This window comes from Colossoma macropomum, unplaced genomic scaffold (assembly GCF_904425465.1).
Source record: "Colossoma macropomum unplaced genomic scaffold, Colossoma_macropomum, whole genome shotgun sequence".
In the NCBI taxonomy this organism is placed as follows: domain Eukaryota; kingdom Metazoa; phylum Chordata; class Actinopteri; order Characiformes; family Serrasalmidae; genus Colossoma; species Colossoma macropomum.
The window spans coordinates 9,591,959-9,617,935 of record NW_023494789.1 but is presented as its reverse complement, the minus strand read 5'-3'; the positions used below and the strand labels follow the sequence as shown (position 1 = coordinate 9,617,935).

General features: G+C 41.9%; 1 protein-coding gene across 5 annotated transcripts in view; it reads right to left on the bottom strand.

The window, feature by feature from the left end:
- Positions 1-5,580: 5,580 nt before the first annotated feature.
- zeb2b (zinc finger E-box binding homeobox 2b) overlaps positions 5,581-25,977 on the bottom strand; it is a 96,328-nt gene continuing 75,931 nt past the window's right edge. For 3 of the 5 annotated variants that reach the window (XM_036570015.1, XM_036570016.1, XM_036570019.1), the window contains 7 exons: positions 21,123-21,191; positions 18,058-18,246; positions 16,768-16,982; positions 14,006-14,114; positions 11,674-13,670; positions 9,842-10,022; positions 5,581-6,368 (listed from right to left, as the gene is read on the bottom strand). In XM_036570015.1, coding sequence (XP_036425908.1) covers positions 5,773-6,368; positions 9,842-10,022; positions 11,674-13,670; positions 14,006-14,114; positions 16,768-16,982; positions 18,058-18,246; positions 21,123-21,191 — 3,356 coding nt within the window. In that variant the 3' untranslated portion in view covers positions 5,581-5,772. The remainder of the gene's footprint in view (positions 6,369-9,841; positions 10,023-11,673; positions 13,671-14,005; positions 14,115-16,767; positions 16,983-18,057; positions 18,247-21,122; positions 21,192-25,977) is intronic. The other 2 variants (XM_036570017.1, XM_036570018.1) reach the window with 1 other exon arrangement.

The following is a 25,977-nucleotide window of genomic DNA, read 5'->3' as shown; positions in this document are numbered from 1 at the left end:
GGTTGGTAGAGTAGTCTTAACCCATACTCGAGTAACAGTACTTTTTGATACAGTAAAAATACTTTCCCAGAACACAACTTGAGTAGAGATACGAAAGTATTGGGTCAAAAACTGCTTAAGTAGTACTTCTAGAACTGCACTTATAGGATTGTGTTAGACTCTATTCTTCTCTTTTTGTGATTCCTTTGGTCTAAAATAAATTGCAAAAGCTCCAAAGTCAGATGGGTGACCAATCTCAAAGCAGTGCAGGTGTTGTCACCATCAAAACATAATGAGATTAAACACAAAAAAGCAATTAGTAATTAAACATGAACGGCTAAAATGTAACTGAGTAAGAAGTAGACTCCTTTTCAAACTAATAAACTTGGGTAGAAGTAAAAGCATTATGATTAGAAAATACTCAGAAGGGTAAAAATCCATCAATATTTTGCTTAAGTACGTGCACTTGAGTAAATGTGGCTGGTTACTCTCCATCTCTGGGGCTACTGCGGTTGGAAATTTTCATCACAGCTATGTGCAACGTGTAACACTGAACATAACATATCAGCAGATTAGGCTCCCTTCAGATTGCTTTATACCAGAAATTAAGCAGAATAGTGGCAAATTAAGAGAAATATTTCTGCAACCCATTTTTACACCAGTCATTCATGAGTGGGCAAGTGAAATGTTGGGAGTTGGCGGGGGGGTGGCAAAAAAAGAGACAAAGTTGCTTCACACACACGGTCTTGTATTAATATTGCTCACCAACTTATTATTAAGTAAATTATTACTGATTTTTAAGACAAAAAGTGCCATCAGCGGCCCACTAAGGACCACCGGAGAGAGCTTCCCAGTGGTTTAGACACTCTAGTCCAACCTAAAGGTTCAGGTTAACGTCAGATGCCAAAGGGTGGAGTAGGATGACTTCGGAGCATCAACTTGTTTGAGACATCTTGAGTATTCGAGCAAATTTCACTGTCTTTTTTATTTATTGAAAGGGGGTTCTATCCTTTTTTGGCAGGAAAAACATTTTGGAACATTTCTATTGGTCCATTTATCATGAAATGTCCAGAGAATGTAAAGAAAAAAAAAAAACATTTAAAAAGAGCTACAAAGTTTTGAAGTAACACCAATAAACCATACTGTGCAAAACGTTTTAGACCATTTGAGAAAGTGTGCAAAATGATTACTACATTATATGTAGATTATCTGTAATTGCATTATGTGGGCAATAAACATTAAAAAACATGATTGTTATTATTAATTTATATGTAAATTACCTGTAATTCTGTTACATAAAAACATTACAATGAATACAAATAACAAAACAAACCAACAATTCATTGTTATTCAGTGTGTGTCAGTGCTTTAGCTGAACCATTTCCAAAGCTCTCCGCAAGGACGTCCAGTATTTACAGTCACCAACCAGTGCCTACCTTCTGGGGTTCTTTAGTAAAGGGAATGGTTCTATTTCTTGTTTCTTGTCACTTCTTTTCTTTTTCTTGAGTGCCTTGCTCTCTATTTGCTGCTGTTACACTGAGAATTTCCCCATTGTGGGACTAATAAAGGATTATCTTATCTCTTATCTTATCTTATTTAGAACCATGAGTTCTATATAGAACCACTTCATGCTTAAATGGTTCTTAGCATGCTGAAATGGTTCTTCAGATTGATGGGGAATGTGTTTTATATGGTTCTATATAGCACCTTTTTTGAAAATGGCTCTAAATAGCATCAAAAATGATTCTTCTATTGTTACAGGCTTAGCAGAACCCCTTTTGGTGCTACTTGGGACCATTTTAATCATGAACTCATGGTTTTAAATAAAACCATTCCCTTTACTAAAGAACCTTTGAAGAAATCTTTTTAAGAATGCAATCAATCTTATCAGTCCTTCATTAAATTAAATCACTCGTAGTGGCTGGAGTGTGCAGAGAAGTCAGGAACCAAGCCTGTGTCCTTGTAGCTGCTTCCAAACATGTGACAGTTCACTCCATTTCTGTTTATTTGTAATTATTTGAACGTAAAATAGTGTTTTTACTGGCAAAAACACAGTTACTGCTGGGATAAGTAGCTTAAAGAATATTCTTACCTGCCTGTGCTCAGTACTGTATGCTTCAATATCTCTCCTGTTTGTGTGGGTCCTACAGGTGTAGGCCTTACCTGTGACGTCGCTGTGTAAAGGTCATAGCCGCTTCTACAGAAGTGTGAACTCCATCCACTAGCCTGGATCTCACACTCGGAGCGGAGTTAATGCCGCATTGTCTGAGAGCACATAAAAAAAAAGAAAAAAAGAAACGAAAGGCACAAATGGAAATTCCAGCGTGCTCCAAAACAATGGCTGCATGATATCACTCCAGCTGGCACTTCTACAAACAGAGAGACGCTGGAACCCTCCATGCTTTTAATAAAAAACATAAATGAAGGGCCGAGGGTTGAGGAAAACTGTGAGTGATGACATTGCAGCTTTGCGACAGAGAGCTTATGATTAGAATTAGTGGCTTCATGTTCGAGCTCATGACAGGAATCAGATGAGCTGAGCTGTGGGACTGAGCTCATGGCCTTTTGGTGTCTCAGGTAGGATCCAGGTGGAGATGGTGAGGGTGAGGATGAGGGTGCAGCAGGCTGAGGGAGAGTTGGGCAGTTTTTTTTTTTTTCCTTCCGCAGCGTTTCGTCTCCCTGCTTTCATCTGCCCTCTTTTGATGTGCTTTTTAATATGCATCTGCTGTGAGAGGGGGAAGCTTCTTTAAGCTCCTCTCTCTCTCTCTCTCTCTCTCTCGCTCTGTCTCTCTCTCTCTCTCTCTCTCTGCCTCTTAATGGTGAGTGCTCAACAGGTTCCTTCCTTATGTAAAGTCAGAAGTCAGTTGTAATGGTCATCAGACCTTGTGCACCTTAAGTAACAGCATGTAATTCCACATTCTAGCAATTTTGGCTTTGAAATGAATTGACAGCTCAGTTTTTTGTGGGGAAAGTTCTTTTTAGAAACCTGAAAAAAGGTACCTTACCTTCCCTACAAAGGTCATATTGGAAAAAGAAAGAATTATATTAGAGAAGGAAGTTTATTGTAACAACATTTTATTTATAGCAATTTCCTCTATTTTTTGCTAATTCTGTAAAGGGCAGCTGCTGAAATAATGTAGAAAAAAGAGAAGATATATTTAGATATGACAGCAATGTTATATTTAGTATGTGAGTTATACAATTTACAATTAGATAAGAGAAGAAACACATAATACCATATTTTTGCTGTCAGTACAAATGTTGTATCTCTATTTTTGTTTTTTTGTTTTGATTCAAATGATTGCATTTGAAAACACCAGCTGTCCTTTATATTCTGTCACAGTTTCACAATGAACGGACCCACAGAGCTGCTCCAGGATGACGTATAATTAAATTAACTTGCTCTTTCTACATTAACTTGCTCTAAAAAGTCTAAACTTTTTTCCTTCTCTTGTAAAGTTACTATTTTGGAGATTCAAGAGTGTCTCCCTCATAAAAGATAAAATATACATTGCTAAATAACACATATAAGGTGTTGGCTACAGTTAATATTGTATGGCCTAAAGCTTTAGGAGAAGCATTCATTACAAATATACAGTTACAAACAAACGTTTGGGCGCCTCTGCTCACATTACATGTTTTGTTGATGGAAGTGAAAATAAGCTGCTCTACAGGGAAGTTAAATATGGAATTTCTTTGTTGTTTTACCTAAAACAACATAAAACATAAAATACAAAATGTGCCATAACTTTTGCACAGACCACATTTTATGCTTTATTTACATGTTAAATTTGGCAGGTTAGCAGTAAATGTGCATTAAAATGTGCAGTGTGTTCTCTGTAGAGGACGTTATGTTATTTTCAAATCAACAACATCATGTCATTTGACCAGGGGTGCCCAAACTTTTGCAGACGACTGTACATGAACTCTGCCTGACGAAGACAGTTTTGTCCATAGAGGATTTTGCCATAGAAACCCACTTTTCTGGCATATAAGAAGCTCCATTCTGAAACAGTATCACTCAGATCATTTTTTCATTTCATTTTTTAATATCTTCTAAAGTGATGTGCGATGCTTGCATGCAATAAAGAAAGGAATAACTTGCATCTTTAATTTGGCTACTTTTATTCGAGCATGGTCATTTCCAAGAGGAATTACAAATTAAAAATTCAATAATACTTTTACAAAGACATTTCAGGAAAGATTCTTTTTTTCTGTCATGGTATCATACATTGTATTTTAACAGTCCCTCTTCATTTTTTTTTTTGTTTTTAGCTTAAAAAAAAACAAGATGAAGAAAGTGGAATTTTCTTTTCAGTCGAAAATACAGTGTTCTCACAATATCGTATCAAAAGTTCCCAAATTTTGGAATTTCCAGTAACTGGAAAAAGGAAAACAGAAAAGAAAAGAAAAACAGAACAAAATCATAAGCTGAAAATTCGCATTTCACAAGTAATGTTTCAAAACACAATAAATGCTCTCTTTACGTAAAATTTGCCCAAATGATCATGTTTCATTTTTACTAAAATATATCTATATATTGAAGAACTATAATACTGTACACTACAGTATGAAATAAATAAAATTAGGAAATACAAAATGGGCCACATAAATAAAATGTTATTTAAACCTACAAATAAAATGAATCGATTTTTTTTATTTGTAGCGAAATGGTTTGGTGTAATACTGACAGAAGGGAAAAAAAAACAAAACACAGAACAGAAAATTGCACAAACATGATGTAAACTAAAGAACTGGTGCCTACTCTGCTAATACTGAGATGGGTGCTTTGCCGAGGAGTCTTTAAATACTGATGCTGGCGAGAGCAACACCACGTCACCCTCCTTCAACACTATACAAGGATGGCACTTGTAGAAACACACAGATTAAAAGGTTTGCATATAAGGCTTTGTTTTTCTTTAATCTTCTCTAATATATAAAAAAAAAGAAACAACCTTACAAAGGCTTTCTCCTTCATCAGTCCCGTCATCCTTCGTTCCCCTCACCACCGGACCATTTCACTTGCTCTACACAGTCTATTTAAGACTTCAAATGTCTTCAACCCAAACAGATATATGTTAAGTTTCCTTCACATAGAGTAAATGCGGAGGCCTAAAAGTGAGTGTGGCTAGCTGAGTAAACACCGGGGCTAAAACGGCAGAGGGCACAGTGGGAGAGAGAGAGAATTCATAATACTGACAACAAACCGCAGCACTCGCCGCAGCCTCTTCTTCATTTTTTTTTCTTCTTCAACACTGTATAAATATACATAGGCAATAGTTTTTTATTATTTTTGTAGTGATTATAGAAGCGGAGTGCAATTTTGTACAAGTTACTAGTTTTGTGCTATAAATACTATGGAACACAGGGTTTTATTTTTAGGATGGTAGCACCACACATATTTTTTAGGCCTTAATACTGTACAATTTTTAAAACTGTATTTCATTTTATTTTTCATTTTTGCATAATGCAGCTTACCAAAAAAAAAGACAAACAAAAAAACAAAAGAAAAAAAACAAAACACCCGTTAGCCCCTCCCTTCCCCTTCCCCTTCCCTTCCCTGACTGGATGGTAAGGTCAGACCCCTGTCCGTCTTCTCTGTTTTTTTTTTTCTATTTTTCCCAGTCTGTCAGATGGATGTTGGCAGGAATCCAGCAGCTCGTGCATGTCCGCTGGTTGCCGCGGTTACCGTATAGAGCAGGTGAGTGTGCTAGGGTTACTGGAGGAAATAAAAAAAGTGAAGCTGGGTGGTGGAAAAGGGGGAGGGGCTTAAAGAGCCTGCAGTAGTCTTTATTACATGCCGTCCTCCGTGATGTCCTCATGGTCGGATTTGGTTTCCGTCTTGCCATCCACCGAGCTGTCGTCCATTGAGTGGTCGGCGTTCTCCTCCTCGTCCCGCGCCGTGTCCGGGTCCGTGTCCACGCTTTTGTTTTCGCTCTCTTCCTCGTCCTCCTCGAACTCCTCCTCCCTCCGGCCCAGCTTGCCGTAAGCTCCGCCTCCCGCTTCCTCCACCTCTTTGGCGGGCCGCTCTCTGGCGCCCCCGTTGATGCCGTCCCGCAGGATGGGGTCGCGCTCGGGTACCCGCTCAGGGTAGCCGGCCGGGCTCAGGCCCTGCAGGTAAGCGGCCCGTTTCATCAGGAGCTCGGTGGGCTCCAAGTGACCCTTGTCCCGTGCCTCGCGCTCGGCCGCCTCGCGCTCCTCCGCCTCGCGCTTGCAGTAGGAGTAGCGGTGGTTCATGTGCTGCGAGTACGAGCCCGAGTGGGAGAAGCGCTTGCCGCATTTGTCGCACTGGTACGGCTTCTCTCCGGAATGCAGCCGGCTGTGCTCGATCAGGTGGTGCTTGTGTTTGAAGGCCTTCTTGCAGATCTGGCACTGGTGCGGCCTTTTACCTGCGCACACACAACGACAGAAAATGCAGCGTGAGTGCAACGTGCCTAAACCCCGCGCACAAGCACACTACAAGACAATGTTACAAAAGTTACAATACTCTAAAAAAAAGGTTTAAACATCAACTAAGAAAAAGGGAAACTAAATGGTCGTGATGGAAAATAAGCAAAAATATATATATCAAATATATCAGTGGTGTCAAACTGAAGACCTGGAAAGCCACAGCCAAGCAGAATTAGCTGGTGTATTTAGACGGTCTCTGTAAACTTGTAAATGTGTTCATTTTCAAATTTTGCATTTCAGCATCATAATATTGTAACAGTAAGCCCAGCTCTAGTAACACTAGTGAATAGGTAGGTAGACTCCAGTGATGTCATAGGTCCAACCTCTAGTGTGTAAGACAAGTATAAGTACAACTTCCATGATTTTTTTATGAGATTTGTTTTATGATTGTGACTTTATGTAGTACATCTCTATATTCATTTCTAACAATTTTGGATGTATAATACCTATGATTATATGCAAACTTGTTAGAAATTGATACAGAGATTCAAAAAGACTACTTTAAAAAAAATAAATAAAAATATATATAATTGCTATACAAACTATAGAGACTTTATATTTCCATGTATAATCCTCCAGTGACCAATGGTACATTATATTTGAAGGTTTCATTCCAAAGTGCATTAAAAATTTGATATATGACATTAGGTTTACATTTACAAGCAATATCAGTACTGTATTTTGATTAATACCACTTTTATTACAGAAAATAAAAATGTTTTTTTCCATTATACGTTAGATAGTATTTATTTTTTTCCAAAAATAGCTATATCCAAAATTGTTGTTATTCACATGATTCTGTCAATGGCCAACTGAAAGCAACGATGACAATTTCCCGACTTTACAAGTTCACATGGACCATCTCAATGCATTAACGTCCAGCTTATGGCCTTATAATTAGCTGATTAGTTAAATGAGCTATGTTAAATGAGGCAGAGTAGTAAACTCTGCAGTGCTGCAGCCCACCAAGACTGAAGTCTGACACCGCTGGAGTACATTTTTATGTTATGAAATGCTTGTATGTTTGTCTACTCTGATTTCAGCAGTTCTGGGGTTGACACACACACACAGACGCACACGTTCCGTGCGTTTACTTTCTGAAAATTCCCTCCTAGAGGTGAAGCATGTGGGAGCGCACACACACAGACGCACGCACACACTTCGGGTTTCGGCAGAAGAGCCGCGCTGCCAGAAACGCAACATAAATAAACCAGCACAAAAACCAAACAAACACACGGAGCTGCTGCAAAGGAACAAACAAATAAAAGCTGAAATTGAACTGCAGTCTCCTACGGTGGCTCTGTACCGCACACAGCGATGCAGATTGGTACGGCAATTGCTCTTCACTCGCTCTCTCTCTTTCTCTCCCTCTCTCATTTTTTTTTCTTAATCTGTGGCTCAGCTCACTTAGCCATGTTGGACTGGAAAGTTGGAAAGCTATGGTTTTGCAGTGCAAAAGCCCAGCTTTGGCTATTGATGGGGTGAGATTTTATGACATCATACGCTGAATGATGTTACTAAATTAAACCCACCGCAGCAGCTAGCTAGGGAGCAGGAGACCGAGAGAGTGAACAAAGGAGAGAATGTATATGCCAGAGAGCTTATCTTTGCTGTCGAAGCAAAACCTTGTACTTCTAAATTCAGGAGAAAGAAAAAAGTTTTTTTTAAATTTTATTTAATTAATGCAGCACAATTTTATTCCTAAAGACTTATTTCTATGGGTCCATTCACATGATGTAAAGGACAGTTGGCATTTTCAGATTTTGTAAAAACAAACAAACAAAAAAAAAAAAACACACAAAAAAGAAAAAAAATATGGAGTTACAAGGTTTTGATATGACAGAGCCACAGAGCCAATATCTGGGGTGGGACTAAGTGTTAAGCCCCTCCTCTAAACACATGTGCCAGAGACTTTCTCCTTTGGCATTTCAGTGGGCTCGTGACAGCACTTATGAAGTGGCACACTGGCATGCACGCATCCTGACCACAAATAGCACAGGAATGCTCCTCACCACCATGCCATGTACCAGAGAGAGAGAAAGAGAGAGAGAGATAGTATTGCTGCCAGTAGGTTCCTCTCTATATGTACCCCAGCAGCAGAAGCCACCGGTAAGAGGTGATGCAATCCAGTGAAAGAAAAGAAGCATGGAAGAAAAGAGGCCACACTTTTCTTACTCCACCACTTTCATCTTCCGATTCTGATATATAATACAGGATCGGGCCAATTACAGGGACCATCTGCGTCAGTTTCACTATCAGAGTTTTAGTATGAGAGACGCAGCTTATCTTCTGGTGACGGTGTAAATTTGGGGGGGGGGGTCATTCTTACACGGGCAGAAACATTACTCACGGGAGATGCCAAAGGAGAAGGACCAAGTTTCTTGTTCTGGCTGATCATGCACAAATTACAGAGGTGCACGTGTGCATGTGTAGTATAAGGAATGCAAATCACACTAGCACGAGTAGTCAAGTACACAACGGGTAATGACAGTTAAGTGAAAGCATTGAATACATTTTCTATTTTCTTTTCTTGTCTTTTCTCTTTGCTTTTGTGTCTCTCTGTCCATCTGCCTTGCTTTTGTTTATTATGGTTACACTTTATTTGAAGGCTACTTCCACTGAAACATGTATATCAATGAATAACATGTTCATGAAGCAATGCTGGAGCATTTATGAACAGCTTATGTTAGTATTTGCAAGATGCTTTTTGAGGTAAATTACATTATACTGGGACTTTAAACTTGTTCCATTTCTAATACCGTTCATCATCTGCATCACTCCCATGTAATTGAGGCCTACTTAAAAATGGCATACATCTGTTCTATGAAGGATTTTGATTTCTTCAAAATTGTAAGTGATAAATTTCATGCATATTTCCTGTAAATGTTCCTGAATGCTCATAAAACTGATGCACATTAAGGTGAACTAGGCCCAGCTTCATAACAGTCTAATAAATAAAAAAAAAATCTGTCTCTTTAGTTTAAGAGCCTTGCCGTTTAATTCAACTTCATAAATCAGTTATCATCTTGTGAATACTGACATTAGCTGCCCATAAATACTCAATATTGTTTTTTAAATATGCTTATGGTAGGCTTCAAATAAAGTGCTACCAATATTCTTTTCCAAAACACTTTTCATGTTTTGCCGCACTTCCCTTACACAGTTACAGCTATAATTCCTCTCATCCTGTCAATAGGAGAGAAACATGTTAGTTTTCCATTCACATCCAACTAAAAAATATGAACAACTGAAAAACCAAACTTATAAAAAATAAGCAGGGGGGGAAAGAACGAAAAAAAAAAACAAAAAAAAACAAAAAACGAAGAATACTCTAGAGAGAAAAAGAGGGGTTTAGTAAGACAAACAAGAAGTAAAAGCATGGGGTAAAATAAGTGTCTGGAACAGTATGTACCTGTGTGCTCATATTTGTGTCTTAGGAGGGAACTGCTCTTCTGGAATGTTTTGTCGCAAAGGTCACACGCGTACATACCACTTTCTGTTTTCTTAATCTTCTTCCGGGACAGACAGGCGTCTGAGTCTGTCATGTCATCCAGGCCGGAGAGATAGTCTGGCGTGCCGTCGAGCAGCTCCCCCTAAAAGAAGAAGGAGAAAAGAAAGAAAAACACTCTTTAGAATGTTTTAATTTCGTCCCACTGCGGAGAATAATACTTACTCACTGTAAATCAAGCTGCTTTTTATACATGGCTTATTGGCAATAAATATTTCACACAAAATGTCAAAAAAAAAGTCTACGTTTTTCTAAATTTGATTATTTTCTTGAAATGCATTTTTCATGCAACCGAAAGGTAATGGATTCATTTCATGGCACGCGTCTGCAAGAGAGCACGTCTTCTAAATTAAATATTAAAATGTTTGTGACTCGAAAATGTATAAAAAGGCAGGATATTACAAATGAGCTCTCTCCCTCCGAATACGCTTAATATTACCTTTCTCCATATATTTGCATTCAAATTTGGTTTAATTTTATACATGAAAGAGTGTTAATGCTATATTTATCTGTTCCTCCTTTACAGAGAAGATTACCCCGATAGGCTTAAACTTAAATTAATGGGGAAAAAATATTATTGCATTAGAGGGTCATAATAATAAGAGAAAGCCTTGGCAGGGCATATTGCCACAGTCTTCTAATTTCCAAGCGGTAATGATTAAATCAAGAGGTGCACTAAATGACCAAAATTGCGTAGCGCCGTTGCCCTCATTAAGAGTACTTGCTCCGGTCTGACAATGATTCTGCAGACGTCGCTACGCCGGCTTTTTAAGAGCGCAGCACTATCATTCCGCAATCAATTTGAGCTAAATGCCCGTAGCTGTATTTTTAAAATCTAATTTAATAACTTAGAATAGGAAACATTATTAATACTTTTTTATCAGAATGGTTCCCTCTATGTTAAACAGCCTTCAGCACTGTGCTGTAATGAACACGGCGAGCGTGCATTATTAATCCACATGTTCAAACTCATTTTGGCTTTTCTCTCTTTAGAGATACAAAAGAAGAGAGAGACGGAGAGAAAGAGAGAGGGGGAAAAAAGGAGTCGGAGAGAAGGAGAACGCAGTGCTTGTGAAGGAAGGAGTGAAGTAGGGTTCTTTGCAAAGCTTAAGGGTTCAGCGGAACTCGTTGACTTTATCCCTTTGTGCCTATGGCTCGAGCCCTTACACCTGAGACGAAAGGCAAAAGGGGGTAGCTGGGAGATCAGGAGAGGTGGGCACACACACATATGCATAAACGCACACAAACAGGCACAGATGCAGCTCGACATGGCAAGGAGTGCTCAGAGCATCTGGCACGGCGGCGCTTCCTGCCCTCATCCACTCAGACGCTCCACACTGGAGTCTGGCAACACGTGCCCTCCCTCGTCGTGAACGCTAAAACAGCCATTCGGCGCTAATGCTAATGACGCGTGCTACAGGAGCTAGCGGCGCTACAGGCCACTACGCAGCTGTTTGTCTTTCCTCTCTTGCTCGCTCTCTCTCTCTTGCTCTCTCTCTTCGCCTCTCCAACATTTATCTCTCCCCGCGCACTTCCGCTGCTGACGGCGGCGGCAGGTGAGCTCTCCTCTCTCGCTCTGAGTACCTTTTAATTAGCGGCAGAAAGAGCCAGAGCGCACTACAGACACGCAGGCGTTGAGTGGAGGAGGAGGTGGGAGGGAAAAAAATGAAGACTGAAGAACTTTAGAAGGCTTAATGAATCCCCCCCCAAAAAAAATTACAGGTGGATTTGTTTACCTGGAACCCTGGTTTCCGCTGGTATTTTCTTCGCTGCTGCATCTCGGCGAAGCTGGCGGCTCCCGTGGCATAAGTGTAGGCCATGTGCGGCAGGAAGCCCATCTGGTCGAGCGTGGGGTAGGGCCGGAGCCCTGGGAGGCTGGCCTGTACAGGGGGCATGAAGGTGGCTGGGGGGAACGCGCTTTGAGGAGGCAAGGAAGTGTACAGGGGTTTGGCGGCAAAGGGGTTGATGCCGAACATGGGGCTAGTGCTTTTGTCCAGGTTGCCATTGCCGTTGGGGCTGCCAAACTCTTTCTTGGACAGGTAGGCGAGATTAAGCGGCTCCTCCAGGTGTTCCCGGGGCGACGTGATGGGGTTGTGGTCCAAGGGGACACTGTTAGGCTTGGGCTGGCTCTTAATGGAAAGCACGTGCTTGGGTTCCTTCATGAGCTTTGGCAGAGACAGGTCCAGCGGCTCAGCCTGCAGGTCCTCAGACGTAAAGCTGTTCGGCGTATAGGAACTGCTGTGGGAGTTTTTGGAGGAGGCAGAGGACAGGTTGAGAGGAGAAGGCGTGTTGCTCCTGGAGTGGTCCAACTTCTCGCCGAGGTGCTTGGGCCCAGGGAACTGGGGCGTTTTGGAGAGCCTGAGAGGTGCGTCGCAGTTGTTGATATTGTTGTGGAGCTCAGCAATGGAGGGCGACGTGATTCGGTCCATTGGTTTGACCAAAGACAGAGGAGACCGAGCGTTTATGGAGTCCTTGTTGGGCGTGTGGTTAGTGCTGGGGAGACCCACTTCCATATTGTTTCTATCTAAAGGAGGGGTCCTGGAATTGGCATACTGGTACACTTTTCTCTGCTCAAACCACTCTTTCACAAATTCCTGAGGCAGGCCGACTGCTATGGAGATCTTCAGTAGTTCCTCTGAGTTGGGCTCCATGTTCATGGCAAAGTACGCTTTGAGCACTGACATGTGGTCCTTGTATGGGTTGATGGGGCTGGTAATGCCCTTCTCAGAGATGATGGAAGAGAGCAGATGGGCGTGCTTCTCTGTGAACAGCCCCTGCTTGTTGGACAGGATGTTTTCACTGGGCTGCAGCGCCGCCTTGATCTCCTCGTTCATCTTGCACAGATACCTCTCGTGCTGGTGCAAGGGAATGGGGCCTGGGAAGGTTTCTTTGCAGTATTGGCAAGAAAAGGGTGTAAACATTATGTTGTTCTCATGCATCTTCTCCTCTGTACCCAAATCTATTGTGTGATTTAACTTCTCCTTCTTGATATTGCTAATTTGTCTCTTAGAGTCCATGTTCAAGCTCTGGAGGCAAGCTTTGGCTTCGTTGACCTTCTCAAGTGTGTAATCGATGATACTCTTGGTGGCACCGTTGTGGCTGACAACTGGAAGACCTGTCTGGGGGCCACCAGGTGATCCCAGGCCCTGCTTCTTCTCCTCAATCTGGGAGCCCAGCTCCTTCATGTAAGCCTTCAGCTTAGAGAGCTCCTCCGGCTTGCAATCCATCTTCTGCCGGCACACAGTGTTATCTACAATCTGGAGAACCTTCTGCACCTCACTCAGGTTGTTGCTCAGAGATGGGTACCCCAGCATCTGCCCCTCTATGCCCATCCCTAAGTGCTGCAGGGGACTCTGGGAGTTGTGGACACCCAGAGGGCTCCCTCCACCCATCCCGCCATTCAGGAAAGGTCCTGGTGTACCGTAGCCATGCGAGGCCATCATCAGCTTGTAGTCGTTGAAGTCCAGTGGTTCGGATTTGATGTTGAGGTGGTTGGACTGGTCATGCAGGCCGAGGGGCTTGCCATTCTCCAGCTTGTGTCTCAGCTGGGTGATGGCGGTGTTGGTGGGAGAAGAAGAGGCAGAGGTTGGAGAGGAGCCAGACTTTATGTTGTTCCTCATTCTGCCATTAACTGTTATCAGGCCGATGCATTTCTTACTACTGATGTGAGAACTGTAGGAGCCGGAGTGAGAGAAGCGCTTCTTACAGTTTGGGCATTCGTACGGTTTTTCACCTGAGAAACAAAGAGAGAGAACATTAAAATCTTGCACTTTTACTTGTGGTGACATACCTGAAGAAATGTATTCCATATGAATTATGCATTCTTTGTGGGGCAAAATATGATCAAAATCAAAATAACCAATTTATATAATGATTAACAAAGAAAAACATTGGACATGCTGATTAAATTGGGCTAAAGCCAGCAAAGCAACCCAATTTATCCTCTGTGAGAAAAAAAAAACAAAAAAAAAACAGCGATCGATTTTTGTACATTCTCTGAAGTTCAGAACAGTCTTAACTGGAGGTAATGAATATTCAAAGGGAGAGCATGGGCCCAGTGCTACCCACCACTGTGGATCCGCAGGTGCTCCTTCAGATGGTGCTTGTATTTGAAGGCCTTGCCACATTCTGTGCATTTGAACTTGCGGTTGCCAGCTCCCTGGTTCAGCAGTTGGTGCTGGAGAAGAGAGGATATTTACATGAGCTCCTCACAAACAGAACAGGGGAAGAGTTCAGTACATAATCACAATCGGCGCCGGGCGCGACAAGCCAAATGGCTCCCGTTGTAACACAGCATCTTGCCTTTCTACTTGCAGCTCCACTGAGCCAGCACGAGTGTGGCCATGATAACAGAGAACCACATACCTTTTAATTTCCTGACTCGTGTGCCAGCGAAGCGCGCCTTTAGAATCTGGCAGCGCCGTGAAATAAATAAAAGGCTCCTATTTTAAAGAGTTTTTCCCTCATTAGAGAAGGCAATCTGATCCACTTTTATTAATTTAGGATAATCACTCGGACGAGATCCTGCATATTTAACGAAGCCGTCCCTCAACGTACCTGAAAATAAAGTTAATTACACAAAAAGGTGGGCTTGGGTAAATGTTACAATTTGATAATTGGAAGTGAATTTCCAGGCAGTTTAAAGTCTTCAAACGTCTCTTTAATAACGTGCAAGTACAGCACGTAGGCCGGGCCTTCATTTGCTGTTCAAAGATAAAACATCGGCACTGCGCCCCTTGCATTTGCAATTCAAAGCAGGGCCCCCACGAAAAAAAATCAAAATATAATAGCGATAACAACAACAACAACAATACGGCACGTAAGCGCGGGGAAGCAGGGGTGCACCAGGCGTGCACAATTAATTCGGAGTGGGAGGTGAGTATGTTAAATGGCTGGGGGAACACAAAGGGTCTGTGAGCGGGGGAGAGAGAGAGGAGCCGCCCATGATCCGCTCTGACAACTGGCGGGGAGCGCGAGCTGGGCTTGCATTCCGGCAGAGACAGATGGCGTAAGGCAGGACACAGGGAGGATTGTTCAAACAGCAGCAACCTTCAGAGATCAAGCAGGGAGCCGGGCGGCCCCGCGCCAGGGAGGGACCCCACCACTCGCTCGTATGTTGCTGAGTTGCATAAACAAACAGCAACAGCTGCTTCGCCCCCCCAGAACACCGCCACCCCCCAAAGCTTCCCCCCCTTTCCGCAGACCCCGTGAGGATGGAGGTAGGGTTTAGTTGTGCCACCATTAATATGATACAATTGCACTCCGACGCTAATTGTGAATGGCAGCAGAGAACGAGGGGACATTTTCGGCCCCCGTGTGACTCGCTCGTATGTCGTGAATGTGTCGTGTTCTCTGTGTTGTGGGCAGGGCATCTGATTGGGTATTTGCATATGATTGGCTCACGGTGAGTAACCCCCCCACCCCCCTTAATTGGCTACACTGTTTAGAATTCTTTCTTTGAAAAAAAAAATGGGGAAAACCCTCCAAATGCTGTAACACAGCCTGACTCATGAGTAGAATGTTACAGTCTTGTTGTCTTGAGTTAGTCACGAAATGCGTATTTGTTTGCGATTAATATAGAAACGAAGGAAGGGAAAAAAAAGGCAGCTGGCCAGAAAATGACTAAACAGGAAACCCAAGAGTGTTAAAACTGTCTCGTTCGGCAGAAGTAAAAGGCAGCCTCGTCTGTCCCTCAACCCAGACATAAGGGCTGTCCATTTGGGGCGAATGCATACTGATTTCGGCATCAGATTTTAACATAATGGTTAAAAATGAAGTGGGACCATGGGACCGTTCAACAGGAAAGTCTTTCTAGATGAAGGAAGTACACAAACAAAAACCAACAAATAGGAAGTAATTTGTGGATTAGCGGGGTACATGAGTAGAATAGGCCATCTGCTCATGTTTTGAGCAGACTGGGGAAGGCAGGTGAGCAAGCTGCCAGTCCACATTGTATTAAATCACTCCGTTAGAGCCAGAACATTATCTCTCGCAGATAAAAGACAACCGCAACATGCTGCATGAGCCGAATAGCAAATGATTAAATGGAGGATTTTGATGTGCCCGCTCGTCTGGGGACGGTTTGCTGTGGCTCTCTGTCATCAGGGCTGTAGTGTCACGAAAGACCAACACTCTAAACAGGTTTCAACGCAGAGGAAAATAACCTCTTTCTACCTACCATTTAGCCAGATCCTATTAAAAAATATATGCTTAGAAATAATGCAACTTTTCACAGGCACACGAGCTGGAGTCCCGTATGATGCATGCAAATTGTGTATAAATTGTCCCAGAGGCAATAACATGAAAAGATGTTAAAAGATGTTTAGCATGTTTATATGCCATGTTTATATTACAGCAAATATAAATTGCAGTATGTAATTTGCTGAAGCGCTGATTTTTAAAGAACATTAAAAAAAAGAAGGAAATTTAAAGGGCAGATGAAATTTCTAAATTGGAAATTAAAACAATCATTCGATCGTGAATAGAAGACTGCGGAATCATATCAAGAGGCCATCAAAAAACCATTTAGGCCTCTATTAAGGCTATTAACAGTAAAAGATCTGCATCTTCAAAATGCCATGAAAAATTAATAATGATTGCCAATCAAAATGATCTCTTTTCTCTGTGGGAATACAGCACATTAGAAATAATGTATAAAGTTAGAGTGTGTATATCTATGACAGGGGAGAGAGAGAGAGAGAGAGAGAGAGAGAGAGAGAGAAAGAGAGAGAGAGGGAGGGGTTAGGCAGGCTGGCAAAGACAGAAGAGCTGGCAGCAGGGAGAGAGAGAGAGAGAGAACCAAAGAAAGAGAGGGAACAAGAGATGCTCACCTGGTCTCGCCCTGGCTTGTGCGTGGTCATGTGTCTCTCCAGCTGGGTGCGGTAAGCGAAGGTGTAGTTGCACAGAGGGCAGGAGAAGTTCTCCTCGTTCTTCTCATGGCGGTACTTGATGTGCTCCTTCAGAGAAGTCAAGCGCTTGTAGCCCCGGTCACAGTAGGGGCAGGTCAACAGTTGGGCAAAAGCATCTGGAGTTCCAGGTGGCAGGTCTGTGCCAGGGAGAGAGAACGAGGGAAGAAGGAAAGGAGGGGAAAGAGGGAGGGAGGGAGGGAAAGGGCAGTGGGCCAAAAGGTCAGCAAATCAATGGCAGCTAACGGGCGCTATGCCCAGACTGGTATGGGAGGTATCTCTACAATCTGCTGTACTGAGTGCCATCGTCAGGCCTGGCACTAATACCCCCCTCACCATACGCATCCACTCACTTACACACAGACACACACTCTCACGCATGAACACACACTTGAATGCACAGAGTTTGCTGAGCATGGCACACAGGCTTGCCATAATAAAGGGGAATTTACGCTAAAAGCTTTTGCATAGATGAGCTTGGACATTATTTACACTTATCACTTTTTCACTTCCACTACAATAAGCAATGCTTCATTTGAGTCCAGCATCAATTTATCAAGGCTTTATTATTATTATTAACTATTTTTATCACTGTGGTATAAAAATGTTTTTGTCTTTGTTCTTTTTTCTTTACACCAATGGAAAAAAGCAGCATCCCTTTATAGTAATATTATTGAATTTCATGAACTGACCAATACAAAATGGCCCAAAATTACTTTGCCCAAAACTTAAAGCTAGGAATGTTTTTTCCTCCTCATGTAAAGCTGTTACTATTTCAGAGAAACTGAGTTTGGTTACAATAGCAATGTTACAGTAAACTGTAGTAGTGTATTATGTCATTTTGGTCACTTTTTTTTACAACTCTAACTCAGACAGACATTGCTGTAACATTTAAACCCATGAATGACTGCAGTTGGGCCGTGGAGTATCATTAGGCCATTTTTTTACTGGGTCTGTCCAGCTGGCCTCTGGTGGTCTTTTCCATGTCTAATTTTTCTCGCTGTCCTCATGGGGGAGGTATGTGTGGTAAAGCCGGTGTGATTCTCCTGGCTCTCCCTGAGGAGAAGGAGGTGGGGGGATTTTATTTCAGCGCTCTAACAGCTGCACCTCACTGGGAAGGTAAACACTCCGGCACGTAGCCAGCAAGGGGCTGGGCCGGGCAGCAGCTGCCCGAGTCACGGGATGACACACTGGCCAGGGAAGGAGCGTCCTTACCGTTCTCTTCGGGTCCCGTGGCCTCGGGGGTTCCTAGCCGAGCGATTTCCTCTGGAGCCTCGGGGTAGATGATGGCTGTGTCGCCTCGCTGCAAGTATTCGGCGATGCTGACCACATGACTCTCACTGTCGGCCAGCTTCCGCTTGGCGAAAAACTCCTCGAACTCGGTCGTACAATCCAGGCTCTTCACTACATGGGGCGAGAGACACAGACAGAGAGAGAGAGAGAGACTGTAAAAAATCGGATTCTTTGCTCTGTGTGAAAAATGCGAGGCTCGCAAAAGGCAACGGAAACATGTTGTCGGAGATGTGATAAAAACAGCTGAAAAAAACATTAAGGTAGTAGTCGGGGAAGGATACATCTAAATTATGGCCTTATCTTGTCACCTAATGGCCACTAAAATAAGAAATATGGCTTAATCTAGCAGGAATGCCATTTGAATTGTGGAAAAAAGCTTTTAACGATAAACCTTTTTTCTCTGCTTTAAATGTATTAGGCGCAGCGCGAGGAGGGAAGGGAAGCAAGAGGAGGAAATGATGTTTGCCGCGAACGAGCCCTGCATCACTTCTGATTTCTCTAATCAAACTCCTAACGAGACGGCTTCTGATAATTACATTTCAAATTACAGGAAGTTGTGATATTGAGATACGGAGGAGATATTTCATCAATGTTTATTATCTACAGCTACGGCAGAGAGGCCTGCTAAATTCTGAGGTTTGGAAAAATATTTTTTTATAAAGAACTAAAATGGTCATAAACAGATATACAGTATATTTAACAGAAAATTTTTCAAAAGTCTCAACAACTGAACATAATATCAACTTTTTTGTGTCTTTACCCTTTATTTATTACAGCTTCCATTCTTTTCAGGTGACTTGCTGTGTTCATTTTTTTTTTTAAATAAACCTGCAGGAATATTTTTCCACCTCCTTCAGTCTCAGATGTTTGTTGCACTTTCTGTTTCTTATGATCCTATTTTGTATTTCCTTTTCTCAGTGAGGCTTCTTGACAGCTACACATCCTTTCAGACCCATAGTGCTGAGTTGTCTTCTCACAGTGGAAGGATGGACAGAAACACTAGTGGATGTTTTCAGATCTGAAGCAGCTTGATTTTCTCCTCTTTCTCAAAGATGAAAGTTTTATGTACTGTTCACCTGAAGAGACAGTTTTTTCACGGTCTGCCTGGTCTTGCAAGTTTATTAGGTGTCCAATTTCTCTGTATATTTCAATCATTTTTTCCTTTTTTTTCCCTTTTTTCTTTCTCCGTCCTCTGGGAGTCGATTGCATCTAATCTCCTCAGAAATATTGTAAATTGAATAACTTATTTGTTTATTTATTTTCACTGGAAATTAAATAAACGAAGGGTGGTCTCTGACTTTTGCACAGTACTGTACTGATACATTTATAAACTTGCTTCAACGTTACAAAAACACTCCCCTATTGGCACATAAATACAGCAGCTCAAACCTGCCAAGTTTCCTTCAGCTAACTGATATATTTCTAATATTTATATAGAGATTAGTGTCTCTCCCATCTCATCTGTCAATTAGGCTGAACACTATGGAGAAGGTGACAGAGTATTCGGAGCTAGCTTTTTATTAGTCACCTTTTAATTAGGCCATGCAGAAGCAAAAGGTAAACTGTGTACTGAGATTTGTCAGACAGTAAACATTTTATGGTCTAATTTGCGAAAAGGTCAAGGTAGTGGACTGTGTCGGTGTCAAAAATGTCTCGAAAATGTCAAAGTGCCAATGGACCTTTCGCAGCCCCTCTTCAGAAGCGAGGAACTGGAGTGTATAAATTCAGCGCCTTCATTATCAGACAGGCATCTGCATCACTCAGGCTGTGTGCAGGCGTAATTAAAATAAAAGCAAATAAACACACAGACACCTACGACTCCCTCATGTGATTCAAGGCCCGCCACTTTAAAGTGAAAGGGGGGAGCTAAACGCAGTTGAACAAATGAATGTGCTTAGCTTCTCATTGATGCCAGCTTTGTAGAGTACGTAATCTAAACAAATTGAGTTTACACACAAATTAGATTTTTGGAGTGAAATAAGATTTGGGAAAGTTACTGCGCTGGGTTTGAGCTCAACTAAAGACAACATCCTAATGCTTTTCCTTTTTCTTCCCCCACCACTACTTCATCCCTCTCTCTCTCTCTCTCTCTCTCTCTCTTTCTCTCTCTGTGTCTCAGTCCTTTCTCATTCTGGATGGATCCAGAGGCCTAAAGCGCCACTTAAGTAAGGGGAAGTCACACAGCTGTTGGCTTCAGGAATTAAATCACATGTAATCCGCCAATTTTCCCAGCTTCCAGAGGCCTAAAATCATAGATGGAAACATTGATTAAAACTCCATTTCCATACAGAAGAGCTCCTGCACTGTCCCAGGCCAAGGCTGCAGTTAGTGCTGGCAGAACGTGAGATGACAGGAAGAATTCACATTTTTAATAGTGTGTATTCACTCTGTCTGTGCTGCTGCCAATCAGAGGCTGCCTCGATGATGTGATGGAGCATGTGCCATAGGATTGTGGGTGGAAAGCAGTATCGTTTATGTAGTTATCTCTTAGAAGTCACAGTTAACGCTGGCATGTTCTAATTGAGCTTCTCACTTGTACCTCATTTAAACAAGAAGAGGAAGTAGAAGATGAGATTATTTTTATCATTTGAATCCGATGAAAAGTTATTGTTGTGTGCAGAAAGAAAAAAAACTTTTTTATTTGTGCTACATTTTTACATCAGAACAAACCCAAAAAATGTCAGATGTTCAGACCTGAAGCTGCTCATATAGAATGTAAATCAAATGTAATGTATAGCTATATAATAAATATGCAATTAAACATGGGATGCATTATAATATCATGGCAAAACGAAAGTAAGAACTCTAGATTTCTAAGGGTTAATAGTGTTCACTCTTTTGGCACCAAAGCCAGGCCACCTCAGTGGTATGATCAAAGTGAAAAACAATGTGCCAGAGGATTGTGGGTGGAATTCAGTGTCATTTCTTTCATTAAAAGTGCTAGATTTGGTTCCAAAAAGTTAAAAACAAAACTACTCAAAACTCACCTGTACCATTCCCAACTGGCTGTAAAGTGGCGTCGGGCCCCATACTGTCAAAGTCATCTTTCAGTTCATCTGCAGAAAAAGAGAGAGAGAGAGACAGAGAGAGAGAGAGAGAGAGAGAGAGAGACAGACAGACAGACAGAGAGTCAGTACAGGGCCTGAGAGGACCAGGAGAACTCATCGTCACAATGCAGTGCTTCAGAGGAAGCTGGTGAAGGAATGACAGAGCACGCTGTGCTTTTCCGCTTTTGCGGCTTTGTTTGGGATCCTTAATGAATGCTATCATCGGGAACAGACAGAGACTTATTTACCTTACACGACAAGCTCGGAGAAAGAACGAGAGTGAGAAAGAGCAAGAGAAAAGGGGAGAGAGAGAAAGAGAGAGAGAGAGAGAGGGAACAAGAAAATAAAGGGCCAGTGCCAGGCCAGGGAGGCGCTGGTCGTCAAACAGAAAGATTAATTCAAGAAAGCCCTGTCCACCTGAGCAAGCAGAGAGGAAAAACAAAGGAGAGAGAGAGAAAGAAAGAGAGAGAGAGGCTATGTGAGGAATTTTAACTCATTACATGAAGCCTCACCAATCTCTTTAATGCATGCTGTGTTGGAGACCTCAGGTAGGACAGACATAAATAAAGCCCTCCGCACGCATAAACCCTTCCATAAACAACACCCAGCCACAACTTCTCACACTGGGGGGGATTTTTCTGGGGGGTGGAGTTGACAAGCGGACATTGTCGGAGGCTGGGAGACAATTAACTTAGGGAGTCCTTCTCGGGTCCTTCCGTCCTGGCTTTAGAAATTAAATCAAGGTATTTCCGAGAAGATGGAGGCAGTAATAAATATTGCCATTGTGCCTCTACCTCCTGCTGCCTCTCATGTGACTGCTACTAACAGTCCTGAGTATGCAGAGTTACCATGGAGATTTACTCAAATCCGGACTTCTTGGGGGGGGAGCACGGACAACCCAGACTGAGACCGGCCGACGGACAAGTGGGAAAGTTGTTTGGAAAACACTGACATGGGTTTTCTTTGTGTGTGTAAAGCCTTCAACGTAGCATGACATCGTAGACATGGACACCAAAAATATAACTAAAATTTAAATATAAATATATATATATATAAACTCTTAGCAGTGGAAGTGGGTTCTTTTTAAGTTTTGATTGGCAGCAATTGTAACATTTCAATTGTTTTCATAAGAAATTAAATCATTTTGGTCGCCCGGCTAACTTTAATTTATGGGGAGAAAAAAAAAAACAAAAAAAACAAAACAATTTTCAGGCGGAAAAGACAATTCTTTCAGGCAGGAGGCGTAAAAAGAAATGTTGTTTTCGTAATTCCTTAGAAACATAGTAGTTATTAAGAGGCAGGGAGAGCGAGAAAGAGAGCAAGAGACAGACAGAAAGAGAGAGAGCTAGCGGGACCTTGCGCATGAACAGAGAGTCTGTTTCTGCAACAAACAGATAAAACAGGCCAACCAATCGCTTCGGAGAACAAAACCCTGACTCTCCTGAAGTTTCCCCTGACACGCAGCCTCAGAAAGAATGAGAGAGAAACGCTCTTCTATTCTCAGTCTGTGAAGGGAGGGGGGGTCGGGGGGTTCGAGGGTTTGCGTTTGGCAGTGATGACATCACAGTGGGCAGGCGGTGCTTGGAGGATCAAGCTCCTGCAGCAGCATTGTTGAGAAAAATCAACAGCCCACCCCAACCGACTCCTCTTACTAATGCCAGGCCCAGCTCAGGGCATCATCTGAATGCCCCTTCACTCATAGTCCACAGGTTTTTCAGAAAGCACGTCCACTCAGTGGCCACCAGGGGTGCACTATAATTCTGCAACTTATAGTGCTCAACGAAACTCTACAGAAAATACACAGGCTTGTGAAACATCCTAAACATATCTATAGAATAGAGAGTATATAGTACAACAAATTCTTCTCATTTTGTCATTGTTGGAAGAACATTAGGAGATTACTTCATTTATAGGATCATATTATAGGAGATTTTACTTCAATTTAATGTTTAATTTTCTTTTTCCTTTTTTATTACCTGTGTTCTATTTAAGCTGTTGTTTATTCATTTATTAATTTAACCTTTATTTCACTTTCCTAGTCGAAATAAAGGTCGATTTGTTGTTTGACTGATTGATTGATTGATTGATTGATTGATTGATTTAATTGTATCTTGAGATATCATTTTATTGTTTTGGTAGATTATTTTGCTTGTTTGAGGAAGTAAAGCAAGATTATCTGCTGATAGAAAAAGACAATTTCAGTAGATTAAAACAAAACAAAACATGTAAAGACAAGTAACACAGGAAAACAATGTCTAGACACAAGCTAAGTTAAATAAGCTTAAGATATTTATTTATAACAATCTCAAAAATAGAAACATCAAATACATTATCTAAGATGGTTTCACTAGCCAAGATGTAATTTTTTGCAATGTAAATATTACTATCAGTTTGGTATTGACAATAAAGCCAATGATTTCAACCAATAACACGGTTATTCATTATTGTTGCTGATCTGCAGCGGTTGAGTGAAAACATTAGCAGTGTTTTTCATGATTTCAAAACAGGACAATGGAACTGCAGTTTGCATTTGTACTAAATGCAAAACTGAGCTGGGGAATTATTTTTACCTGCTAGACTAAAAAATGCTCAACGCTCACATTAATTTAGCTAATTAATCACCATTCTACTGATCTTTATAGCTACCTTTACGAGCACTGTACCATTATAGTTGAATAAAGAACGTGAAGCAGTTATTAGCACCTAGCATCTTTAGAGTTTTTACTTGCCCTACTTTCATCACACTTCACACTATTAGCCATAACAAGCTGTTAGTTTTCAGTTATTGATATCAGCCCGATAATATCACACTGGTGCATCCAACTAGTAAGTGAAGCCATTTGTGTATCTTTTGACAAAGCAGACCTGCATGTGTTTTTGCTACTGAAACTGACGTTTATTTACTTGCTAAGTGCTGAGGCAAATCTGAGTTGTCCTCCAGGAGGAGGTGGACAAGGTCCATGCTGCTCTTTCCACACACAAACACACTGAGGCAGATACATTTATCTGGGCAGAGAGGTTTATAGTTGTCAGTGTGAGAGAGAGACCTGTGTGTCTGGATCCTGCGTCTGGGTGGGATAAATCAGCTCTGATATGTGGGGTCAGCAGAGAGAGAGAGAGAGAGAGAGGAAGATAAAAAAAACTTATTGCACCTACTGCAGGCCAATGTTTGGCTTTTTTTACCCTGACCCCAAGGGTGTCCACCACCATACTTCACCTCTCTCCCCAAACACTCCCTACCTAACACCACACGTACTGTTTATTTTCAAAACATTCTCCTTTTTTATGGCCGGTTAGCATCGGACCCCCCTGCTCAGTAAAAACACACGGTTAACTCACGGTTCCACCAAGCTTTGTTTTTCTGCAAAATCCTTGGGTTGGCCTCCACCCCCGAAAAAGAAAGCAGGAGGAGTTAAAAAAAAAAGAAAGAAAGACAAGGGCAGTGAAGAATGCAGGTGATTTATTTAAAAATCTCTGTCAGCGATAATGATGTCATGGTTTCCAGCACACTGTGTGAAGTGCATTGTGGGATGGAGGAATGTCAAGGACGGCGACGGACGCTGATTACGCTGGAGTGCAGGAGCCACGGCAAGAAACATCAGCCTTAAACCTGGGCTCTAGCACAGAGATCGACAGAGAGAGAGTGAGAGAGAGAGAGAGAGAGACAGAGAGAGAGAGAGAGAGAGAGAGAGAGACAGAAAGAGTGAGACAGAAAGAAAGAGAGAGAGGATAAGAAAGGGAGAAGAGTGAGAAAGAGAAAAAAGAAAGAGAAGGAGATAACGGAAGAAAGACAGAAGAGAAAGACAGAGAAGAAGAGAGAGAGTGAGAAAAAAGAAAAGAGGTGGACAGAGAAAAAGAGAGGAGAGACAGTGAAAGAGAGAGGAGACAGGAAGATTGAAAGAGAGAGAAAAAGAGAAAAAAATCATAAAAGAGTAAGAAAGAGAAGAAAAAGAGGAAGAAAAAGACATGAAAAGCAAGAAGGAGATACACACAGAGAAGGAAGGAGAGAAGGAGAAGAAAGACAAAGGGAAACAGATGGAGACAGGACGAAAGATAGCGAGATAAAGACATGGAGAATAAAAAGAGAGAATGAAAGAAAGAGAGAACAAGCAAAAAAGAAAAGGGCAGAAGAAGAGAGAGAAAGAGAAAGACAGAGAGAGAAGGAGAGAGAGACAGCCTTATCGTTGAGGTACCAGTGCAGACATTCAGGCACCAAAAGAGTGAAAAAACGGGAGAGAGACAGAGAGAGAGGGAGGGAGGGAGGGAGGGAGAAAGAGAGGTGAAAGTAGCCCGAGTTTGAAAGAGAGAGAGAGAGAGAGAGAAAGGGAAGGATTGCCTCCTTCAATCCAGAGCTAATGAACTTCACCCTGGCCGTTCAGATATGTGGCCGAGGTTTTATCATAAGACATGCTCATACACTCTCTCTCTCTCTCTCTCTCTCTCTCTCTCTCTCTCTCTCTCTCTCTCTCTCTTTCTTTCTCTCTCTGTCTCTCTCTCTCTCACTCACACAAACACACACGCACCGTCTCTGAGTTGCAACACGGCTGAATCACAGACTCTGCGGCTCCAGGAGCTTTTATCAAATTAACCAATATACTGCAATACTGTATGAAACAGCCACTTGTTTATCTTTCATGATTTACAGCCTGCGCTTAAAAAAAAAACGGAATTACAATCGCTAAAAGTAACCCCTCTCCAAACTCTGAGGAGAGAGGAGTGGTACGAGAGGGGAGCGAATATTGCAAATAATGATCACAGATCGTCTCCTGAAGGGAATTCAGAGTTAATAATGTTA